The sequence below is a fragment of the Gadus morhua genome, chromosome 14 (genome assembly GCF_902167405.1).
Source record: "Gadus morhua chromosome 14, gadMor3.0, whole genome shotgun sequence".
Lineage (NCBI taxonomy): Eukaryota > Metazoa > Chordata > Actinopteri > Gadiformes > Gadidae > Gadus > Gadus morhua.
Genome location: NC_044061.1, coordinates 2,487,607 through 2,513,197, shown reverse-complemented (window position 1 = coordinate 2,513,197; position 25,591 = coordinate 2,487,607). Strand labels below are relative to the sequence as shown.

Below are 25,591 nucleotides of genomic sequence, written 5' to 3'. Positions count from 1 at the left end.
GATCCCCCTCGAGGGGGCCCCTCTCAGTTGCTGACAGCGGCCAGCCAGACAGGTTTGTGATCTCTGCTGCCGGCAAAATACAAAACCTCGGCAGTCATTAAGCGGAATTATGAATCAGGAAGCCATAAAATAAAGAAGAGAAAGGAAGAGGATGATAACAAATAACAAGATAGTGGTAAGTGATAAATTACACTGGATAAAATAGCTCTACTTGTCTTGTAAAAATGGTGTAAATTCGCAGCAGGGTAGGCTAGCAAATTATTTTAGCATTGCTACCTGCCTGACGGCCAATGCATGTAACAACAGTTCAAATAGTGCAACTTTTTTTCGAACGGATGGAATATGGTTACATACTTTCATATGTTTAACGTTATAAGGAAGACGCAGATCTCTTCCAGAATCAGTGTTGTGCCCGAACGCGTTCATTGAACGATAGTTCATGAACTCGTTCATATCTTGGGTGAACTGAACGTACTTTATTACTGCCTGATTAACGTTACTGTGAACTCGTTCATTCTGGTGTCTGTGAACGGGATGCTAGCTTAGTTAAACTTCGTTCAATATGGGGGTTATTTGTTTATCAACACGGCGGATGCGCGCGCAGAAAAATGTTAAAAATGTTAAAAATGTTGAATTATGAACGTTTAACTGAACTAGTTAATTTTAAAATTGAACTTTGAACTAGTTCACGTAGAAACTGAACTTTACAGACACTGTCCAGAATCACTGTTTATCGTATTTAATGACATGCATTGCTATAGCTTTGTAATAGGTTTTGATGAAAGTGGCATAGTATCTCTGCTATACTAACTATTCCACCGTGATAATCTATTTACCAAATGGGGGTTAGGAAAATCACACAATAATTTCCGTCCATCAAAGCAGACTGGAATATTCATGTCTAATGTATTCATGCACGCCTGTTTACTGTTTTTAAAGCACCAGGTGCCTCTGTCTAATTCTCAAAAAGCAGAATGCTTAAATGCTATGTTAAGCTACAAGTAGGTCAATGTATAACATTGGCTTGGGATGCCAGTATATGCAACAGCAGTATTTGCACTGTCAACATTTTTTATTTATATAAAGTGTGGGTGAACTTAAACTGTATGGCTATGCTGTGGTTCCTGTAGGCTTTGCGGTGGGGGGGGGTCTTTGCGGCTTGGGGACCCCAAATTCCTTGAAACGAGCCTGGCTACATACAGACCGTTAATAACATTAACGGTTATAAGAACACCTATAAAGCGGAGTGATGCATGTATAGTTAAAAGTCCCAATGCTGTTGTACTCCATCAGCACTCATGTAATGCCTCTTGTCCAAATTACTTGGTTGGAACTAACTGTTGTATAATATATATATATATATTATCGTTTGCCTCATATAGCATAATTGCCTAAATGTCATATTGCATAAATGTCATATTTTCAGGTTTTCAGGAAACGCATAAGATGTTTTTATTTATAGTGTAAGAGTACATTTGACCAGTTGTGGCCTAGATAGATAGATAGATAGATAGATAGATAGATAGATAGATAGATAGAGCCAATGAGGGACAGTGAATCAGCAGTGCTAGGGGAGTAGAGTTATCACAAGAAGGCAGATATCACCATTTTGCCAAATTATGACTTTTATGCAATTTATGTCATGAGGCTAACGAATATAACACAACAGATTGAATGTGATATTGGAGATTGGATTACACACGGGTAAAGCTCAGCCCTGCACTGTCTCAGTGGTGCGCAGGTGATAGTGTGATGATATAGTGTAGTGATAGAGGATGATAGTGTGTATAGTGTAGAGATAGTGTGATGATATAGTGTAGAGATAGTGTAGTGATAGAGGGTGATAGTGTGATGATAGTGTGTGTATAGTGATAGTGATGATATAGTGTGATGATGTAGTGATAGAGGTTGATAGTGTGATGATAGTGTGTATAGTGATAGTGATGATATAGTGTATTGATAGTGTGATGATATAGTGTGATGATATAGTGTAGTGATAGTGTGATGATATAGTGTAGTGATAGTGTGATGATATAGTGTGTATAGTGATAGTGATGATTTAGTGTGTATAGTGATAGTGATGATATAGTGTGTATAGTGATAGTGATGATATAGTGTAGTGATAGTGTGATTGTATAGTGTGGTGATAGTGTGTATAGTGATAGTGTGTTGATAGTGTGTTTAGTGATAGTGTAGTGATAGTGTGGTGATAGTGTGTTTAGTGATAGTGTGGTGATAGTGTGGTGATAGTGTGTATAGTGATAGTGTGATGATATAGTGTAGTGATAGTGTGATGAGATAGTGTGGTGATACTGGCCCTCATTTATCAAACGAACGTAGAAATGAGCGCAAATCTGAACGCATGATTCATCTTACGATAGGACCCACGTGAGATTTACGAAACCTTCGTATCACACCAATCCCAGCGTACGAAGGATCTTGGTGTTGATAAATACGGCGGCTGAGATCGATCGTAATTAACGTAACACGCCCATATAAAAGCACGTCTTCAGAAGTCTCGCCCCTAACTTTTACGACATGGAGAAACGTCCAACGGTAAAATAGAGGAATTTTTCCGAGACCCAAATGGAGACGCTCGGGTCACTGGTGGATGCGAACCGTCTGGTTTTATTTGGTAGCCTATAGCTGGCATTAAAGGCCAGCAAAAGAATGCTATATGGAAGGAAATAACTGTTGCAACTGTTGGAAATAACTGCTAATCTTTTGGAGAGAGAGGTCATGTTTCCCGAAGCTCCGCTGGGCATTGGAAAGAACTACTTAATTCATCGTTCAGATCTACTTTATCTTATTTTATTTACCTAACAGTATATAGTTTGTTTCCGTCGTCCTCAATCGCTCGATTCAACAATACATTTTGGCACTTTTTACTCCCGGATCAGACCGCAGAAAAAGCCTTGGACTTTCCTATCGCCAACATGCCTCTGTATTCGGATATCTCCAAACTGAAACAGACATTGGCTTTAATTGAAACGAGACTAGCAGCAGTAGAAAAATGCAAAGGACTATCACAGGATACAGTGCCGATGGGTGAGTTCGCTGAGCTCACTCAGATACAGCAAGATGATCAAAGCTACACTGTATCCTTCCCGAAGCTGGACATGAGAGAGACTGTTCCAGCTGCGTCTCACTGGAACAGAGTCGGCGCTAAGCCAAAGCAACATACCAAAGTAAATCAACAAGTTCACTCAACACCAAATGCTAAGCTACCCAAAGCTAAAGTTATCAGCCGGATTAGCCCGTTACTCAAATCAACCCTGCCACTGAAGAACCGGTTCCTGCCACTTCAAGAGTCCACGAACGCGCCTGCCACCGATGCACCCCTGAGCCCCGAGATGCGTCCGGACGGACAGTGCGGACAGAAACGGAACAACCAGTCGCCACGGAGGCGGGCTGCGCATGTGTCTGCCACCGTCCAACAAGGGCCCATCTCAGAGAAAGCAGATGAACCAGACACTCTGATTATAGGAGACTCAACTATCAAGGATATAACCGGTAAGAAGATCAAAACATGCATCTTCCCATATGGAATGGTTAGCAATATCAACCATAAACTAGCCAAAATCATATTGGAAAACCCCAAAATCTCACAGATTGTTGTGCATGCAGGATTTAATGATATTCAAAGAGAACAGTCAGAACTTCTGAAGAGGGATTACACTGATCTATTGGATACACTGGACAAAATACACATCAAGTCTTCCATCAGTGGACCCATACCAACTGTTGACAGGGGAATAAACAGATTCAGTCGTCTACTTGCACTGAATACATGGCTTTCCAGAGTCTGCAATGAAAGAGGAAGGGACTTTATTGACAATTTCAACTTATTCTGGGGGCGCAAATATCTTTTCAGAGCAGATGGCCTACACCCAAACAGGTTAGGCTCAAAACTGTTGAGTGACAATCTACTCTTCTCGCTTTACGCACAGGCCACAATCTTGCCATGGTCTGACGCACAGGCCACAATCAGAGCACAGGTTGAGAAGAAGCGAGACTACAGCCTCCCCCACACAACTACTCTGCCACTATCGGACACACAGATAGCAGACAGCCCACAGACCTTGAAGAGAGACAACAGCCCGCCCGACGCCATCAACACTGTGCCCTCCCCCATCGCTGATGCTGGCTTGGCGAGGAACGGCCACCCCCCTCCTCTGCATTCCCCCATCGATGATGACCTCCAGCCTCATCTCTCCCATAGCCACAACAACAACAACTCCAGCTCCGATGTCTCCCTTTGCGATTTTCCAGCCGAATTTAAGAAACTGGAACATGCTGGCATCAAACTTGCATCTGTGTCAATGATAGCATCGCCACGTCATGGCCGCAGGCTGCTAACACTGCTAACACCCAGGAGGACGGCGCCCCGCCCCCGCCCCGATAGTAGTCCTGAGTATTACTGAGACAAAAAAGGGTTCAGCCGTAGACACAGTATAAAGGAAGTTTCTCATAATCTGCTGAACCCAAGGTTGCCTACGTCAAAGCAGGGCAACTTTCGCATTCATGCTGTCACCACTAAGAGAGTAAACAAAGGGAAACTTAGACACACTGCTAACCTCACAAATCTCATATCTATTGCCTCCAAGCAAAAAACAACCTTAAAGCCTATCAACAGCACCATCAGGATGGCTCTACTTAATGTGAGGTCTCTTAATAACAAATCATTTTTAGTTAATGATTTTATTAACACTTCCAAACTGGATTTTATGTTTTTAACTGAAACATGGCTGGAACAAAATAACAGTGCAACCGTTCTGATAGAGACAGCTCCTCCCGACTATAACTTTTTTGATGCATGTAGATCTGGAAAAAGAGGTGGAGGGGTTGCTGCTATATTTAAAAATGTATTTCAGGGGAAACAGATGTTATTTGGGGATTTTCCATCGTTCGAATACCTTAGTGCTGTATTGAAATGCTCCCCCAGAGTTCTCCTATTAATTATTTACAGGCCACCCACATATTCTGCAAATTTTTTCGATGAATTCACAGAATTATTGTCTAGCATCTCCACAGAATTTGACTGTCTAGTTATAACTGGTGACTTCAATTTTCATACTGATGATTTGAATGACAAGTGTGCAAAAAAACTTTTTACCATTTTGGACACATTTGAACTGTCTCAACATGTGAAAGAGGCTACTCATTGCAAGGGGCACACTCTAGACCTGGTTATCACAAAGGGCCTCAATGTTTCTGATCTCTCTGTGACTGATCCTTCCTTGTCTGACCACTTTTGTGTTTTCTTTAACATATCTTTTATTCCCGACATACAGACAAAATCAAACACTGTCAAAAAACGGTATATCAATGAAGATTCTAATATACTTTTTAAAAAGGCCATCTCCTTGCTACCACCTCTAAACCCATGTACTGCTGATGATCTTGTAGAAAACTTTAATTTGAAAATTTTGAAAGTCATAGATGTCATTGCACCTTATAAGGTTAAAACGATTTCTGGAAAGCAAAAGGCACCCTGGAGAAAAGCTGCTTCTGTAACAGCACAGAAAAAGGAATGCAGGAAGGTTGAACGCATCTGGCGTAAAACAAAACTTCATATTCACCATGATATCTATAAAGAGAGCCTCCGTGCCTACAATTTAGACTTAAAAAATGCTAGAGAAACATTTTTCTCCAATATCATTAAAACCAACACTAATAATGCAAAAACCCTATTTGCAACTGTTGACAGACTGACCAACCCCCCAACAGAAATTCCACCTGATCTCCATTCCACGCAGAAATGCAATGAGTTTGCAGCTTTTTATATTGATAAAATTGAAGGTATCAGACGCGCCATCAATATCTCCACGTCAAACAAAAATGTTGGACTACCACCCTGTTCAGGCAAAAATTACGTGGCAAGGATGGCATGCTTTAATGTTATAGACTCTCAAAATCTTGTGGAAACTGTGACACAACTAAAGCCATCCACCTGTTGCCTTGATACTATACCTACCAACCTCTTTAAGAATGTTTTCGACTGCCTAGCAGTAGACATATTGCAGATAGTTAACAACTCTCTCCAGTCAGGCAAGTTCCCAAAAGCTTTGAAAACTGCAGTTATTAAACCCCTTTTAAAAAAGCGGAGCCTAGATGCCTCTATTATTAACAACTACAGACCAATATCAAATCTACCCTTCATAAGTAAAATCATTGAGAAAGTTGTCCTCCAGCAACTAAATCACTTCCTGGCATCAACTGGTTGCTATGACACCTTCCAATCAGGATTTCGACCCCTGCACAGCACTGAGACCGCCCTTATTAAAGTTGTAAACGACATCCGTCTTAACACAGACTCTGGCAAAACCTCAATACTAATGCTACTTGACCTCAGTGCTGCATTCGACACTGTAGACCATACATTACTTCTGGAAAGGTTAGAAAACTGGGTGGGGCTTTCAGGCACTGTCTTAAATTGGTTCAGGTCCTACCTACAAAATAGGAACTACTTTGTTTCCATTGGCGACTTTGTATCAGAATCAACCAACGTGACATGTGGAGTCCCACAAGGTTCGATCTTAGGACCCTCTTTATTCAACATCTACATGCTCCCACTAGGGCAAATCATGCAAAATAACAATATTGACCATCATTGCTATGCTGATGACACGCAAATCTATGTATCGCTATCACCAAATGACTATCGGCCCATAGATCTGCTGTGCCAGTGCATTGAGCAAGTGAAGGAATGGATGTGCCGAAATTTCCTTCAACTAAATGAGGACAAAACAGAGATAATTGTATTTGGTCCTAAAACGGAAAGGCTTAAAGTAACCCAACACCTTCACTCTCTGTCCCTGAAAACCTCAATCAAAGCCAGAAATCTAGGGGTTATCATGGATTCAGATTTACATTTTGACAGTCACATCAAATCAGTTACAAAATCGGCATATTATCACCTTAAAAATGTAGCAAGACTTAGAGGGCTCATGTCCACCGAAGACTTACAAAAACTTGTACATGCCTTTATCACTAGTAAGCTTGATTACTGCAATGGTCTCCTCACAGGTCTTCCAAAACAAACTCTGAGGAAGCTTCAGCTTGTTCAGAATGCTGCTGCTAGAGTTCTAACAAAGACCAAAAGATTTGATCATATTACACCAATTCTGAAATCGTTACATTGGCTTCCTGTAGGTCAGAGAATTGATTTTAAAATCATGTTGCTAACCTATAAATCCCTACATGGTTTAGGCCCAAAATATTTAACTGATATGCTTCCACTACATCAGCCTTCTAGACCACTAAGATCCTCTGAGACCAATCTGTTAATTATCCCCAGAGTAAACACAAAACATGGGAAAGCAGGATTTAGTTACTATGCAACAAATAGCTGGAATAAACTCCCAGAGGATTTAAGACTTGCCCCAACTCTGAGCACCTTTAAAACAAGACTGAAGACTTTTATGTTTGCTATAGCTTTCTGCTAAAATCTTAAATACATTGCACTTTCTAAAAAGCTTTTTTAACTTTGCCTTTATTTTCTTTATTTTTTTAATACTAAAATGCCTTTTTCTATATTAACCATTTCTTTGCATATGTTTTTCTTTTACTTATCTATTATTTTATTTTATTTTATTGTATGACAATGTTTATATGTGAAGCACTTTGAGTCTGCCTTGTGTATGAAAAGTGCTATATAAATAAAGTTGCCTTGCCTTGCCTTGCAGTGAATAGTGTTTCCAATGTTCGTCGGGCTACGGAAGAGGTTTGTTAATTAAATTAATTAAATAATAAATTAAAAGTACAACTTCTGTTATCCAGCTTAAAACATTTCACATATATGCTATTGTTTGCATTCCGTTAAAGTTATTTAATTCCGAATAAGGTGAAGAAAAAATGGTCCGACATGAAGCTTAGCACCAAAAAACGTGTTGCGGCTGTGAAGCCGGCCAAGCAAGAAACGGGAGGAGGCCGGTGCAGTGCGACTGCAGCGTAACTCACCGAGATGACTCTGACCATGTAGTGCGCCCTGATGTAGACGATGCCCAACGTTGCTATTTTGGAAAATAAAAGAATCGTGCGTGCCCCCAGGCCATCGGGCTACCATGTTCAGGATTGACATTCTGGCATCGCAAATAATCGGAACATTAACTGAATGGTAGCTTTTGCGGTTGATGTACGCGTAATCATTAATAGATGCGCATATGGGTACAATCAACCGCACCAATCACATTTGGAAACCTAGCAATAGCATAAAAATCCTGTTTGATTCCAGTTTGCTGATCGTTATGGGAATTTAATATAACGTTCGGAGAGGGACATTATAGCTGCCAAAACTGCTGGCATGGTTCGGCTAATACTTGGCTGGGAAATAGCAGACCTGTCCCCGATCTCCTGCTGCAAGATCCCGGTGGCCAAAAATCCCAAGGTAGAGCAAACCTGCACAGGTATTGCGTTTGATCGCCTAGTTTCTCGCCTTAACTGTGGCTCCAAAGCATTGCATAGCTCCATCAGGAGATGCCTTGGGAGACGAAAACGACTCGAGAGCCATTCATCGCCCTCCTTAAAAAAATCGGCGCGGTCTCGAAAAACTATCGTCTGTGCGTTGAGGTCCTTAACAGAGCCAGATCTGCCATCGCTGAGACACGACCACCTATTTGGCAAAGCTCCTGTTAATATAGACAGCTGAATAAACATTTAACCTGTCACATTCTAATTATTTTCATAGCAATACTGTTTTTAATTAGGCCTGACTTGATTGTAATTGTTTGAACGGCTGGACTAATTCCAATTTATTTAGTAATTAATACAGATGTTGAACATGGGCTACTTGTGCTGCACTATTCATCATTGAAATACCCGTATGTTGCGCCAAAAAAACTTGCGTACACGAGCTCAGACCTGACGTGAGATTTCATCGCAGCCTGCGCTCACGTTCAAATTGATAAATGCCAAGCTCAACGTTGAAATGAGCGTACGTCCATTTTACGCACGTTTTCTGTCGTACGCTCGTTTGATAAATGAGGGCCAGTGTGTATAGTGATAGTGATGATATAGTGTAGTGATAGTGTGATTGTATAGTGTGGTGATAGTGTGTATAGTGATAGTGTGTTGATAGTGTGTTTAGTGATAGTGTGGTGATAGTGTAGTGATAGTGTGGTGATATAGTGTGGTGATAGAGTGTATAGTGATAGTGTGTGTGGTGATAGTGTGGTGATAGTGTGTATAGTGATAGTGTGATGACATAGTGTAGTGATAGTGTAGTGATAGTGTGTTTAGTGATAGTGTGGTGATATAGTGTGGTGATAGAGTGTATAGTGATAGTGTGTGTGGTGATAGTGTGATGACATAGTGTAGTGATAGTGTGGTGATAGTGTGTTTAGTGATAGTGTGGTGATAGTGTAGTGATAGTGTAGTGATAGTGTGGTGATAGTGTGTTTAGTGATAGTGTGGTGATAGTGTAGTGATAGTGTGTTTAGTGATAGTGTGATGACATAGTGTAGTGATAGTGTGGTGATAGTGTAGTGATAGTGTGGCGATAGTGTGGTGATATAGTGTGGTGATAGTGTGTTTAGTGATGGTGTGGTGATAGTGTGTTTAGTGATAGTGTGGTGATATAGTGTGGTGATAGTGTAGTGATAGTGTGGTGATATAGTGTGATGATAGTGTGTTTAGTGATAGTGTGGTGATAGTGTGTTTAGTGATAGTTTGGTGATAGTGTAGTGATAGTGTGGTGATATAGTGTGGTGATAGTGTGGTGATAGTGTAGTGATAGTGTGTTTAGTGATAGTGTGTTGATAGTGTAGTGATAGTGTGGTGATAGTGTGTGGTGATAGTGTAGTGATAGTGTGGTGATGTAGTGTGGTGATAGTGTGTGTGGTGATGGTTTGCCTGCTCTTCCTTCCAGTTACCTTCACTCCTGCGACCCTCCCATCATCCACGGGAACCTGACATGTGACACCATCTTCATCCAGCACAACGGCCTCATCAAGATCGGCTCAGGTAGGGAGCTGGGGTCAAACCCCACGGGGGAATCACACTGGACATAACTGGGACCAGCTGGGGATTCAGGGTGTTACTGTGAACCAGGACACAACTCCCCCCCCCCCCCCCCAATCTCTCAACCGGGAGGGTCAGGGTTTATAATTGGTAGTAACTATCTGTCATGTTGGTTCAAAGTATGCTGGTGGAATGTTATCCTCGCAATGTCACTATGGCTCGGTGGATTGTGATTCGGCTTGTGTATTCTGTTTACTTTACTGTATTTTACCAGGAGAGTCTTTTGAGATGAAAAGCCCTTTTCAGTAAAAGTGTCCTGGCCAAGATAAAGCATAACAGCACATCATGCACAGTTTTGGACAGACGACAAGACAATAAGCCTCACCCGAACAAGTTACAGGACAAGACATACTTAGTGAGAGAACAACAGTCGGATTCAAAGGGCTTCATCAGTCCGTTCTAAAAGCCTTTACAGGTTAGAGGCCGACTGTTGAGTCCTCAATGAATGCTTTTAAAACATTAAAGGGAACCGGTTCTATCCTGTGATGAGCTCATCCTGAAACAGGCTCCAAATAGGAGCCACCGTAGCTCAAGGCATTCTCCCTCGGCCTATGTGTGTGTTTGGTGTCCGCTAAAAGGACACTGACCTGGTATCGAAGGGACAGGCCACCAGTATCCCCCCCTAAGGAGACTGGTACGCTGGTTAGAGACCAGTTACAGACCAGTTATAAGCTGAGCCTCGCCTGGCTAGGAGGGCAAGATTTGAAGTGCATGTACAAGTGTTGTACAAGAATAAGTGCAAGATTTCCTTATAGTTTAGCACTGATGCACAGATCCTTTGTCGTTGTATTATATTGTTTCTCCTCCTGAATGTGTCCCACCCCCCCCTCTTTAACCGTCCAGTGGCTCCAGACACCATCAACAACCACGTGAAGACATGCCGCGAGGAGCAGAAGAACCTGCACTTCTTCGCTCCAGAATATGGAGGTACAGATAAATGTTCTCCTGAAACAGACAAATAGATTGAACTAAGCTGTGACTTGTCACGACACACACACACACACACACACACACACACACACACACACACACACACACACACACACACACACACACACACACACACACACACACACACACACACACACACACACACACACAACCAGAAGGTTGCTAGTTCGATCCCCGGCTCCTCCTCCTGAGCGCCGAGGTGTCCCTGAACGAGAGACCTCACCCTAGCTGCTCCTGACGAGCTGGCTGTTGCCCTGCGTGGTCGACTCCGCCGTCCGTGTGTGAATGTGTGCATGAGCCGTCACTTTGGAAAAAAGCTTCTTCTAAACGCCCTAAATGTAAATCAGCAATCTGTCTAATGTTCCCTTTCTCACACCGCCCTCCTCTCCACACGAAGTTCAGCGGTAACGTTTCCTAAATGCGTTCTTAAATGCGTGACGTCGTGTGGCTGTGATCTCCTGTGCCCCCCCCCACAGCGGTCAGCGACGTCACCACCGCCGTGGACATCTACTCCTTCGGCATGTGTGCCCTAGAGGTGAGGCGGAGGTGGTGGACCTTCTGAGCCATGAGGGGAAGAGGCCCTCTCCCCTTCCTTGACGTCCGTGTTCGTCTGGTGTGTGTCTGTAGATGGCGGTGTTGGAGATCCAAGGGAACGGGGAGTCGTACGTCTCCCCGGAGGCCATCGTTCACGCCATCCAGTCCCTGGAGGACCCCCTTCAGAGGGTGAGACCCTTCATCCAAATAGACTCACAATAAGACCATTCGTCAGAAGATAGAGAGACGACAGTATATCTCTGTCGGTACAGTAAGGGTGTTCATAGAACATCCTTTGAAGTGCCGAGCACTAACAATCTCTAGGTGGTTGCAATCACCCATTCCCCGTTTACAACAGATAGCTAGGATAAGATGCTACATAATGCTAAGAACTATTTTTTTGTGCAAGGACGTACAACGTACAATAAGTGAGTACATTAAGTACTAGGATGTACGATACACAATAAGTGAGTACATTAAGTACTACGACGTACGATACACAATAAGTGAGTACATCAAGTACTAGGATGTACGATACACAATAAGTGCGTACATTAAGTGCCAGGACGTACAACATACAATGAGTGTGTACATTACTAGGCCTTCCTCTCACCCTGCAGGAGTTCATCCAGAAGTGTCTGGAGGCGGACCCCAGCCGGAGGCCCACGGCCCGGGAGCTGCTCTTCAACCAGGCGCTGTTCGAGGTCCCGCTGCTCAAGCTGCTGGCGGCCCACTGCATCGTCAGCCACCAGCGTGAGTCCACTGGGCCCACTGGTTCACTCCCAGAGTCCCCCAGCCAGGGTCCGGGAGAGGAGGGGGAATAATGGCGTTACTGTGGCGTACCGGACCGTGTTGACAGTTGCATGAATCCTTTGCATGGCTGACCCCAGTGGTGATGGAACCTGTTACCCTGATGGGGTTAATGCCTGAGCTGAACTACTGAGCTACACAGGAGGTGTTGGTCTGTGTGAGCTGTGTGTGTGTGTGTGTGTGTGTGTGTGTGTGTGTGTGTCTGTCTCAACCACTCTGCCGTGTCTTGCTGCTGCAGACATGATTGCTGAAAACGCCTTGGAAGAGGTCACCAAGAACATGGATCCTAACCTGATCCTCGCAGAGAGTAGAGCCGGCGTCCAGCTCAAGTAAGAGACGGATCAGATACTGTAGTAGTGGTGGTGGTCAGATACTGAAGAACACTGTTGGGACCAAAGTCTGCATCGTAAAAGGTTTTGGTTAAATGTCGCTGATAAGCGTTTTGTTCTTCTTTCTGCTTAGACTCTCCCAGTTCCCGGCCTTGGAGCTGGATAAGTTCATGGAGGATGTGAGGTAAGAAGTAGAAGAATAGTGAAATCACTCATGAATCGTGAATCAACCATTCCAGATTTAGATCAGGATAAAGCATTTTTTATTCCCACACAGAAGAAGGTATAAAGTCCCAGTTTATTTCCAGCATGTGGTTGTCTTTCTCTTTATTGTGCTTCCTAATAACGTCACAACCTTTAGGTGCATGTTATTGCAATACATTATTCCAACACATGGGGGCACTGGTGGTGTATTGTCTTGTATGTTGGTCATGTATGTTATCTGTGTAACACATTCCTGTATGTTCTATTTCATGTAGGCTACGACGTCTAAGCTTCGCCCACTGAAAAATTTAAACTATGCACCAATCAACTTGGGCACCGCCCACATTCCCACGGCAGCGTGTATATAAGGCGGCGCAAACCGCCGCCCATCCTACTTTTTCTTTCAGCGATTTGTACTGATCAATGGAAAACGAAGATATGACTTCCAAGCTTAAGATGCCCAGTGGCAGCGGCGTGGGCCACTGGAGAGCCCTCGGTGCGCCTCCTGTCCCGCCTCCCTGGCTCCGGGTGACGGACACCGGGCGTGTTTCAGGTGCCTCGGCGCTGAACACGCCGCGGCTGCCTTGGTTGCCCCCGCCGCCTGCCGCACGCTGCCTAAAAAGGGGGCTCCCCTCCAGGCACCTCTTTCTCCCCGTCGGTGGTTCTCGCTGAGGCCATCGACATCTTCGGATTATGGCCCGGAGGAGGCCGCGAGATGGCTGGCGGTTTCCCGCTTCTCCAGCGCCATCCTTCAGCTGTGCCAGCCGGTAGCCATTTCGGCCGGCGGGCATATGGCGTGGGCCACCATGATCCAGAGGGCCATATGGCTCTCTCACACCGCGGTTCCGGAGCCAGAGTACAAACTCCCTAAAGAGCAATATTCCTTTAGATGACCTCTTTCCCCCCCTCAGCCCGGTGGCTGTAGGGGACGGCGTGTTTACATAACCTCTGGTTCACCTGCTCCTAAGAAGCGGCGTCCCTTTGAGCTTCGTAGGCAGACTGGAGACTCATTACACGAGCCCGTGGATACGGACGCTTGTACTAGTTTCCCAGTTGCCCACCTAATCCCCTCTACCTCCCTTCTACAGTCTGTGGAAGGCGAGAAGACGGGTCTGCGCGCTGTGGTTACAGCCAGCGGACAACGCACTGCCATGAGAGCTACGGCTAGACGGCTCGTTGCCTGTTCAGCGGACACGAGCGCGGCGTCTAGACAGCTCGCTGTTTGTACAGCGACTAGCTCTGTGACGTCGACCACGCTCGCTGAGCCTCCTCCCTTTCATGGGATGCCCCCCTTGGTCCACACACTGTGTGGAGGCGGTAGGGGGCCGAGGAATACGGGTTATTCCCGGACAGTGTTCCTCAGCTGTCAGCTCGCCCTCTCTCCGACCGCTACGCGTGTTGGCTAGAGCGGTACGTTCTACCATCGTGGTTGGACAACACGTTGAGATGGGGTCATCCCATACAGTTCAAGCGCCGTCCCCCACCCTTTATGGGGTTGGTGGAGACCAGGCTACGGGGTCCGGCGGCAAGCACGGCTCTGGCAGCGGAGGTGGCCCGTCTCTTGGAGAAGGGGGCCATCACTGTCGTTCCCCCCCACGAAGTCACATCGAGGGTTTTACTCCCGCTACCCTTGCGAGGTGGGAGCGTGCTTGCGTTTCTACAGCACTTGGAGAAAAGGTTTGGAAAGGTTTGGCTTAATCCACTATCAAGGTCTATGCGGCAGCTGTTTCGGCTGGCCATGCGGGCTGTGATGGTGGACCGATCTTCAGCCATCCACTGGTCAAGAGGTTCTTGCGTGGGGCTAAACGGGTTAGGCCTGTATCGCGCGTGCTTACACCACGGTGGGATCTCCCCGACGTGTTGCGCGGGTTGTCCAGGGACCCTTTCGAGCCTCTGTCTCAGGCCCCTTTGGATGCCCTGTCCTTTGCGGCGCTCTTATTGGCTTTGGTTGCTGCCAAGCGGGCCGGTGAGCTAACCGCTGTCAGCGTCTGTCAGCCCGAGCTGCTTGTTGCTAAACGAGGACAGCTCCTTTGCGCTGCTCAGACCTAATCCTGCGTTCCTCCCGAAGAACATTAATAGTTCTTTCCGGTCGAGAGATATTGTGCTTAAGGCTTTTCAACCCCCGCTTCATTCGAGTGAGGCACAGGCGGAGTTGCATCTCCTGTGCCCTGTGCGGGCCCTGGCTATGTACGTGAAACGCTCGGCCGCGTTCCGCTCCACGCAACAGTTGTTTGTGTGTTATAGCGATGCTAGCGGGGGCCGTGCTCTCTCGATACAGCGGTTTTCTCGCTGGATATGTGAGGGTGTTTGCTTAGCCTACGCTCGGCAAGGCTTATCGCCACCGTTGGGCGTTATAGGTGCCATGACGTGGTATTTTATAGATGCTTTAATATAGGTGTTAGTGGGCCACTAACACAGTATTCAAAGCTGAGCTGTAGCATATGAGGAGCACCTTCAGCCACAGGTTCATGTTCCCCAGCTGCAAGACGGAGCGCTTCAGGTGCTCCTTTGTGCCGGCAGCCATTAGGCTGTTCAACAGTGCCTGATGATTGTGTTTGTGTGTGTCTATGTGTTTGCATATGCATGTGTGTGTGTGTGTGTGTGTGTTTAGGTATGCGTATATATGTGTATGCATCACCCATCATGATGTTGGTTTAGTTTGTCTTGTTTTTTACCCTATTTTAACTATAAGCGTCTACTTATGCATTAGCACTTTGTATTTATTGTATTTATTGCATTGTCATTTTATCCTGTGTCCTTCCACTGCTGCTGGGCTGTGTTTGCAACAAACAAATTTCTCCTGCGGGGGATTAATAAAGTTGGATCTTATCTTATCTTAAAGACGTTCCCAAAATTCAGCCGTGGTGCAGAGTTACAGCCACTCCAAGCCAGTCGCACCTTGAGCTTCCCCCAAATGCGCTGTTTTGGTGTCTGTAGCTAAAATGCAAATGAGGAGGAGCGAGGCGGGTCAAGGAGGAGGCCGGGGGTGTGGCCCTGAGCAGCTTGCAGCCACGGTACCATGCACTCTGTTTACAGTGGATCTATCAATGGCGAGGCGCACACAGCCATTAGCCGTGTTCTGTAAATGTTCTAGAACACACGGGAGTCCTGGAGCTCTATATCTAAATAATATCATATTATACATTAGGGGTGTACATTGGCACTGCGCTCACGATTCGATTACGATTCACCAGGTAACGATTCGATTCAATTTGATTCTACGATGCATTGCGATTCATCAGAATTCTACTGCACACAATAAGGCAAATTTTCATCCAGAAGTCTCTGGATGAAAATCCAGACACTTTAAGGCAAAGAATTTTTTTTTTTTCAAACCTACTGCAATTAAATGCCGGGCTTCGTCCTTTCTGACATTGTCCTTATAAAAAGGATGATATATTTCATAAATTATTTTATGTTGCTCCACTTCGACAATCAGTCTCTCGTCATCCATGTTGCCGACCCTCTGATTGATTGACTGCTGACCTGGTGCCACCGGTCATGACGTTATGTTGATGTAAAGTTGTGATAGGCTACAAGAGCTGAGTATTGTGTTTTATTTTGAAAATTGACCGGATGCTCTATGGCTTTTACTTTTTCACTTCCTGCCCGGCTCGATCTGCTCTGTTGAAATTGACGCGGTTCAGCAACGGCTCGCGTCCAAAATAGAAGTGCTACGGAATGGTAGTGCTGCGCTTCTGGGACGCTGCTGAGCCGGTGGAAATGGTTTCATTGATTAGAGTGGCAGCGGTGACCGCGGTGCAGCCGTTCCGCGGCGCTTACGTCCTCGGTGGAAATCAGGCTAGTCTTGTTAATGTTGCTAGCTAGCGCCGCCGCTTAGCATGTACTTCACAACTCTATTGTCCACTCGAGGCCCAAAAATAAACAGCAAAACCTAATAAACCGTGGAACGCACAAGACAAGTAACCATAGCAACGCTGGTAAACAAACCCCGCGAAACCCAATCCCTACGAGAGCTCCCCGCGCTACGGCCATCTGGAGGCGCACAGAGCTTTTGGCCGTGATATTATATATAAAATGATGTTATACTAAATAGAACGTTATAAGAAGCTGTCACCGAGAATTGCCGCGCTGCCAGACGCTGTCACCGAGTGTGAGAGGAGAGTTGACGGAGAAGATGGCGGTTGACCTAGTTTCAAAGTTTATAAGTTTATAAGTTTATTTAACCGTTTATTCTCGGTAATACTCGTGAAAATGTCCACACCGCGGCAACCCTTGTTGCGCCGAATTGAAAAAGGAAACCGCTATAATGAAATAGTGGTAATATTTCCACATTAATTGATAAAATAACGGGATGGGAAGGGGTGATGGCTGTTTCAGAAGGGGGATGATTTTGATCATTTTAATTCCAAAGGGGGATGCCATCCCCCCCTCAACTACCTCAGTCTCCCTACCTCACGATTGCTTGAAAGAGAACAGTTTCGTTGTGGAAATACAAGAGACGTCAAAGAACCGACAAGAAACACTTGCGTTACAGTTTGTGTATACGCACACACGCACGTGGCGCTCGCACGGTCGTGTCTCATTGGCGGGCCAGGCAGAGTAAGGGGAGGAGCTCACTGCAGTGTGACGAAATAGGAAACCACATTCCAAATCAGCGCGCTTGAGCCTCCGTTTTTTTCAAAGGTGAGCAGAACACCTAGTTCTCATTTTACACCGAACGCAAGTTTTAGCCACTTGGGGACCATAGGCAGGCTAGGGGGAAGTCATATTGATATTAGAAAACCTCATAAAGTGAGATTTTCATGCCATGGCACCTTTTAAAGCTCACTCGACCGGGGCGTGGCCGCTTCAACGGCTCTACTCGGAGGCGTTCCGGTGGAAGACATTTGTGCGGCTGCGTCTTGGTCTTCCCCCGGCCCCTTTGTTCGTTTCTACATGTTAGACATGTTCTTTTTTTCTCTTGATCATCGCCTTGCTTGATCTTGGAGGAACGATCTGAAACTAAATCGGAAATTAGATTTCTTCTTCTTCCTCACCGTCATAACGGAGCACTTCGGGGCACCAGATTGCTTTAGAGCGGTACTGATCGCGTCGTGTGTCTTTCCAGTGTCAAATAGTTCACGAATAAAATCACCATACGGTTCAAGTGCAGCCATAACTAAGGCTAAATATAATTAGACAGTCTATTGCTGGTTTAGGTGGTTGGCTTTTTTTCTTCGCTGTGTTCTGCCTTATGGTGTAGCCTATAATTATAAATGTATCTATTTTTGTTTTTCTGTTTCTGGTTTAAAAAACCAACACACAAACACAAATAAAAATACGTTTATTTGTTTATTCCTTTTGCCCTTTTTCCGATTCAAAACAAAATCAGAAAAACAAAAAAACGACTCTGTTAATTGTTTTTTCTTGTTTTGTTTTAAATCAGAATATTCAAAGAACGAACCATACACGGATTCACGTCCATTGTTTACTTCAGTGTTTATAAAAATGTTGCTATTTATGAAGGTAAGGATAACCCCGCCCCCTGCCCCTGCCGTCAGTTCTCGTTCTAGCCCAGCTCGGGCTGGAGTTGAACCGGTTTTTACAGGCCGGAGCCGGTAATCTGGCGATGTGAAACCAAAACCCTGGCTCTAGCTCCGAACTATCCCGGAACGGGCTCCGATTTTGCGGCGGTGTGAAAGGGCCATGTGAGTCAGTATTGTAAAGTGCTTTGAGTGGCCACTGGTTAGAAAAGCGCTGTATAAGTGCAGCATATTTACCATTTATTTAAACATTGCTCTCTTCCACTTCCTGTCTGTGAGGAATGGGATCTACCCCCTGACCGCCTTCGGGCTGCCCGGCTCCCATCAGCCCCAGCAGGAAGTGGTCAAGTCACCCATCGCTACGCCCTCTGTCAAATCACCCACGCCCGAGCCCACCGAAATGGAGACACGCAAGGTGGGGCGGTTTATTACTGTATCTCTTTATCCCCACACTTCCTATCAGTTGGTGGTGATATGTTTCCAAATGCACACGTTTGATTTTAGATGGTGTGATTAAGAATATGAAAGTGGTTCAAATGGATGCTTTTGCACTTGTTTTTGCGTAACAAAGCTATTTCTCGGTTCCTGTAGGTTGTCCATATGCAGTGTAACATTGAGCCAATCGAAGAGGGAGCAAAACATCATGCAAGTCTCACACTCGCATCGCATCCTGCACATATTGGCCATCTGTTCTTGAATTATGCAACAGCCTACATTTATATTGATATATTCATGTATTTTTGTATTTATGTTTATTTGTGTTGCCGCTTTTTTTCCTCCCTTGACAGTTGACATTACTGTTGAAACTGGAAGACAAATTGAATCGACATCTAAGCTGTGACTTGTTACCTAGTAAGAACACGCACGCATGTTAATTGGTTTCATTTTATTTTGATACTATTGGTTTGATTGTTTATAAGTTAAGTAAATGATATGCATGTTTGGGTAAATCTTACTGTTTGCATGCATTGCACACAAAAATCAATTTTTTAACGTCTCCGTCAGTCAGGGTTTGCAGTGTTCTTTTGGAACAAAGTCGGCCGAATCAGGATTGCTTTAATACACTCTATTTGGTGATGTTTTTGACTAGTCTCTAGGAAGCAAAAAGAGGGGAATTGTATGAGCACGCGTGGAGATACAGGCTTCGACATTAACGGTTGACCGCTTGCCCGGGGCAACTAAAAGTAACATTTGGGCAAGTTTAGATTGATTTCTGATTGCCCGAACGGGCAAGAGGATTTTGGGAGGATGTTAATATAAAGGCTATTTATTCAAGTGTTTTTATAAACTGCAGAACAACCTTTTGTTCCGCAACATCACACAAATTAGAAGTATTTGCAATTGTTCAGCGCACTGTCTTCTCTTCTCTCGGAAAGCGAGTAAACAGACACGCATCGCTTCAGCGCGAATATAGCCCCGCCTTCTGTCACTCACTCGCAGTGCGGTCTCTGGCAGTGATTCGAAGGTGTTAGCTAAAGGTTAGCCAACACAGCTAGCATCTCAAGTGCAGCGCCTCCGTGAACGGTTGGTGCCATGCCGTAATTCCGACGCCTCATTGTTCTGACGTCTCAATGGTCTGAAATATTTCCCATTAGATCGACATGCCACTATGCCGACGGTTCAATGTTCCGAAAACGGAACCCATTGGTCCGAAGGTCCGTTTGTCCGACTTTTCAAAAAGGAGGCGCATTAGGCCGACGGTTCAATATGCCGAATAGGCCAAGGCGCAATTCCACATGTGTGATTATGAAACCAGAAATAAAAGATGATAGGCTAAGTTCCAGCCGTGCACTTCACCAAGCCAGACTGTTGCTGTGGGCTTGAACGGTCACAAGAGGTGAATTTATGAAGCGCACATTATAATAATAATAATAATACATTTAATTTAGAGGCGCCTTTCAAGACACCCAAGGTCACCTTACAGAGCATATAGTCATCATACATTATTTAAAAAAACAAGACATTGTGTAAAAATAAATAAACATAAGCAATAAGAAATAAATAAAACAAGACAAAACAAAACAAAAAAACAATCAAAACAGTGATCAGTTAGACGTTATACAAGGACTAATACTTTTCCTGTAAAGAAGTCAAACGGTGAGTGAAAAACCACTACAATTTTTATCTTTAGTAGTGTGTGGGCCTATATGTGTTGTTTACTGTGTTCACAGTGGGCTTTTAGCCTAAATAATTTCGCTGATATTGATTTAGTCAAACTTATAGCTCATACCGTATACTTAGAGGTGTGTGTGTGTGTGTGTGTGTGTGTGTGTGTGTGTGTGTGTGTGTGTGTGTGTGTGTGTGTGTGTGTGTGTGTGTGTTCAGAATTAGACCTACGCTCTCTGTCCATGGGGCTGAAACACCCTGTCGAAGTGAAGCGTTGTCACTTTGCTCTCCAATATTCATTGGAGCGTGATATATAGGCCTATGTTGTATTTTGGAGAGAGAGTGAGAGAGAGCGAGAGTGAGAGCGAGGCATAAAACTCTTTATATGTAGGCCTACCGGCATATTGAACCGTCGGCCTAATGCGCCTCCTTTTTGAAAAGTCGGACAAACTGACCTTCGGACCAATAGGTTCCGTTTTCCTGGCATAGTGGCATGTCGATCTAATTGGAAGTATTTCGGACCATTGAGACGTCGGAACTATGAGGTGTCGGAATTATGGGCAGACCCCGAACGGGTGCGGTAGAAGGAAAATGGAGTAGTGATGGAAAAGTGCGGTTTGGAAGTAGGCTACTTTGGATTGAGGCAAATTACCAAGGAAAGTCATATGCAAGAACACTGTTTTGGGTTTCATAACTGTGCACATGCACAGCAATAGAGATCTTTTTCACGAAATTGGACCCTCACAAACTATATATTACATGAAAGCTGAGCCTCCACTTATTCCAACAGTCCAAACCATATCATTCTGTGACTAAAACTCGCAAATAACAACTTAAGAAAAAACGTCCCCTTTTCTTTTAACAACCAAAAATGAAGTTGTACCCTTGTGATTTTTGTCCACAAAGTTGATTCTGATCGAATGAAACCACCATAAACAGATGATCCAGTGTCTGGGCCAAATTGCAACTCAACATGGTGTTTTCAATCAATGAATAAGAGAAGGTTTCTTAGGAAATAGGTAAATTGCCTTCAATCAGAAAACATATTCTTCAGTGCAATCTAGTGGCCATATGTGTATTTGCGAGTGTTTGGCTTGGTGCATTCGATTATATTTGCCCTGAACTTTAAATAGAGGTGTCAAGTGTCAAAATTGTAAGATATCTAACTTTATTTGTGTTTCATAGTAAGACAGCGCTCCCAACTGATAACGACCAACTGATAATTATTTCAGGTGGAAATGTAATCTTCCACTTATGCTGTGTTCCATGGCTTTATTTACTTTAACCAAGTATTATCCCCATTGAATATTTCACTTGCACAACAATCTTTCTTATGGCACAAAGATGACATTATCGCCCTTGCATTTGTGGAGATATACTCTTTTTACTTTGGGTATAGTCTTTCCTGAAAAAAACGTTTCCCCTGAAATCGAAAATGGTATAGAATATCGATATTTTTCCAGGTATAGTGTCGAAGTTAGAAAATCCACTATCGTGACTGGCAACACTACTAGAAACGCGATTGTGATTACTCAGAGCTACAAGAAACGTGAAAGTAAAAAAAGACATATCTTTGCTACTACCTCTGACATTTAGTTATGTACATTTGCATAAAATCATGCAGGTCCACATATAACTTGGCGGCAACGGTGGACTGAAGTCACTCCATGGCACGATGTGATGCTCGATAAATAAGTAAACAAAGAGAAGTTTGTTATTTTTTATACACAACATGTGTGGAACATTCAGCTTCAGTCTGAGCTAGGATGGGTTTTCTGAGCCCCCAAAAACCAGGCCGGGTGCCTGGCAAAAAGAGGCCCGTTCTCGATTCTGATTATAATTTGGGCAAGTGAACATCACATTCGGGCAAGTGTAACCTGACCTGCACTTGCCCGATGGGCAAGTGCTTTTGAAACCTTAGTGTCAACCCCTGAGATACACTAAGGCCTCTTGCCCACTACCTCTGTCCGTTGACTGATCCCCATTGACTTTGAATGGGGACGGACGCGCAATGCATTGTGGATCCGTCCGCTGAAGGCTCCGTCAAAAAAGTTGACCATTTTTCAACTTTTTCGGCAGCGACGGATCCGTCATCCAATCAGAACACGTATGCAAATTTAAGCACTGTGACACTACTCGGGCTCTGACGACCCTGGAAACCTCCCCCATCCGTCAGCCACGCCTCCCCAGTCCTTTGACGGACGGTACAGTGGGCACGAGACCTAATGCATGCCCACTGCAGCGTCAGTCAAAGGACGTCTGAAGGCTTGGCTGATGGGGGAACTCTCCGGGGTCGTCAGAGCCCGAGACATTGCACACATTTGCATACGCGATCTGATTGGACGACGGATCGACGGATTCAACTTTTTGACGGAGCCGAAGGATCCAACGGAGCGAACGGATCCACAGTGCATGGCGCGTCCGTCCCCATTCAAAGTCAATGGGGATCAGTCAATGGACGGAGGCAGTGAGCACGAGGCGTTAGTAGGGCATCTGAAGGATGCGTTACCTGGGGCCTTCTAGCCCCATGGGCTATGTGTTGTGACTTATCTACTGGGCAGACGTGGACAGCTCTGATTGGCTAAGCATAGTGTTGAACTCCCGCCCCCCTGGATACCCGTATGTGTCTTTATGCTGTCCCTTGCGGCCAGGCCAGGCCAACTTGGCCACTTGGGAGAGGTGTGCTGCTACGGTCCGGGCCGCCACGGTACAGATGCTAATGAGCCGACACGCGCACACGCACGGCTACGCAACCTGAGCTGGATGACGTATAGTCCATGCGACGACCACGGACATAATAAAGGCGACGAGTCTTCTTTCCCATTAAACGGTAAACATGGCGTCAAGCGATGTTTACGCTTGTTTGCGTACTCAAAAAAATCAGCAGTGAGAGTGGGCTCTATCTGAGAACGGCCCCAAATAAGCAACACTCAGCAAACTGCAAACTGTGTTCTCTGTGTTGTTGTCCATTGTTGTTTAAACTCTGACTGGCGGCAGACTTTATTATGGTCCATGCAGCGGACGCTTGGTGATGACGTGTTACTTACGACGTGATTACGTATGTACAAGAGCCTACCGTGGCCAGGCCACAGTTGCGACGGCCAACGGCCACGGCCAGATGGCCTAGTGTGAGTGCCCCCTGAGGCTCCGGATCCCTCCTTAGCATGGGAAAGATGCCTCTTTTAATCGGCAAGGGCATATGTGGCCTGTTGGTATGAATGTGTGAATTATGTTACAGGTTAGGCTTCCTGGGCAGCTATAGTATAACGCTACGGTTTGTGGCGCTTTTCATATTCAGCTTATTAAAACACTCATAATAGTTACACAACAACATGGGGATACCCCTCATTCCTAAAACTCTCAGTCCAGACACATTTCTTCACATAGTGTTTGAATTCTATCTGAAACAATGAGCTCACTGGCCCTTTAAGAGGAGAAGGGAGAGAGAAAGGGAGAGTGAGAATGTGTCTTGAGTGTCGTGCATGGTTTTTAAGGGTTGGGAGAATGCTGTGAACACACGGGAGTATCCCTAACATTTTGTCACATGTCATTGTTGGTCGACATTGTTTGAGAAGCAAGGTCTTCATGTTACTGGAACCGACCTGATTGAGGAAGAGAAAGTCACACACTTTACATTCATTGGAGATGAACGGCCACTGTGCGCATGCACGCACACGCGCACGCACACGCACGTACGCACACCCGGACACGCACCCGGACACACACACACACACTCACAAAGACACACACACACACACTCACAAAGACACACACTCGCATATGAACATGCACGCGCGCAGTGCACGCACTCACACACCAAGCCACTCCTCCGGACACCTCACTCTCACTCCCTGGGTGTTAGTGGAATGCTGAGTATTTTGACTTTGTGGAGAATGTGAAGCCGGTGGCTATCCCAACCAACAGCTGTCTCCCAGTGTGTGGAGATGAGCCATTCCCCCGGTGCATATACAACGCAGCCTATGGCCTGCTCTCCCTCTCTCTCTGCCCTCCATCGGCTCCTCATCCCATATCTCTCCCGTCTCGCGCACACAGATTTGACTCGCATGTGTCACAGAATGACACACAAACCGCTCCCGCCCTGACCAGACACCCTGGCCTCTCTGTGCCTTCCCCCAGCGCTCTTTATCAAACCCACTGATCACAGCTCAAAGTCCACAGTGTGGCCGCGCCCGTGTGCTAGCGCACCGCATGCTGAGACATTCACTCTCCCGGTCGGCTGCGGCATGTTGCAGAGCAAACGCATACAGTACATACTAGTGATGGATTCAGGTCACTGGCTTCAAATTCTTGAAACACTTTCTCATGATTGTATAATAATTGCGATTTCAACTATGGATACTGGACAATTGATAGTATTTTAGTAGAGATGTCCGATATTATCGGCCCACCGATATTATCGGCCCGATATTAGCATAAAAATGTAATATCTGTCAATATCGGTATCGGATTTTTTTGGAAAAAAATAAATTAAATAAATAAAAATAAACATGGCACTTTTCCCTTAAATTAAGTTGAAGTATTTTTCTTATTTTGCACAGACAATGTTAACATTTGGAAAGCCTTGTTGCATTCAAGAATGCATCCAGTGGGGCATCACAATAACATTAAGCATGTTGTGTTAATTCCACCACAGGAGATATGTAATGTTACCTAAATGAGGGTTTGAGGAAAAATAACCCAAATATCGACATCGGTATCGGCTGATATCGGAATCGAAAATTTAGAGTTGGACAATATCGCATATCAGATATCGGCAAAAAAGCCAATATCGGACATCCCTATATTTTAGTAATAATGAGTGCATGGAATATATTCATTAAAGTGCGTTTGTGTGTTTTTATAGATGAAAATGTTCAAGAGCTGGCTGGAGAGTTGGTTCATCTGGGATTCATCAGTGAGGTGAGAGCTCTTTAAGATGCCTTTTCATAGTTTATGTATCGGAACACGTGTCGGGGCGGGTGATTGGGCGGGCTATTTCTGGACCCTGAGAGTTTGAAACATGTGATTAAGGCATCAAGTACGCATGCGCGTACGTATGTACGTCATCATCTACTCCATATGTTCATGGGTCCTTCGCTTGTGCGTTCTCATCACCGTATCCATGGTAACCACTCGGTCCTTGTCTCCCCC

The 25,591-nt window shown here is 45.0% G+C and overlaps 1 protein-coding gene across 1 annotated transcript in view; it reads left to right on the top strand.

The window, feature by feature from the left end:
- LOC115558712 (nuclear receptor-binding protein) overlaps positions 1-25,591 on the top strand; it is a gene marked incomplete at its 5' end in the record, with an annotated part of 35,485 nt that overhangs the window by 7,766 nt on the left and 2,128 nt on the right. Inside the window, 11 exon segments of the mRNA XM_030377090.1 lie at positions 9,869-9,963; positions 10,864-10,947; positions 11,448-11,506; positions 11,599-11,694; positions 12,126-12,258; positions 12,554-12,644; positions 12,778-12,828; positions 18,614-18,749; positions 18,926-18,979; positions 19,123-19,186; positions 25,305-25,360. Coding sequence (XP_030232950.1) covers positions 9,869-9,963; positions 10,864-10,947; positions 11,448-11,506; positions 11,599-11,694; positions 12,126-12,258; positions 12,554-12,644; positions 12,778-12,828; positions 18,614-18,749; positions 18,926-18,979; positions 19,123-19,186; positions 25,305-25,360 — 919 coding nt within the window.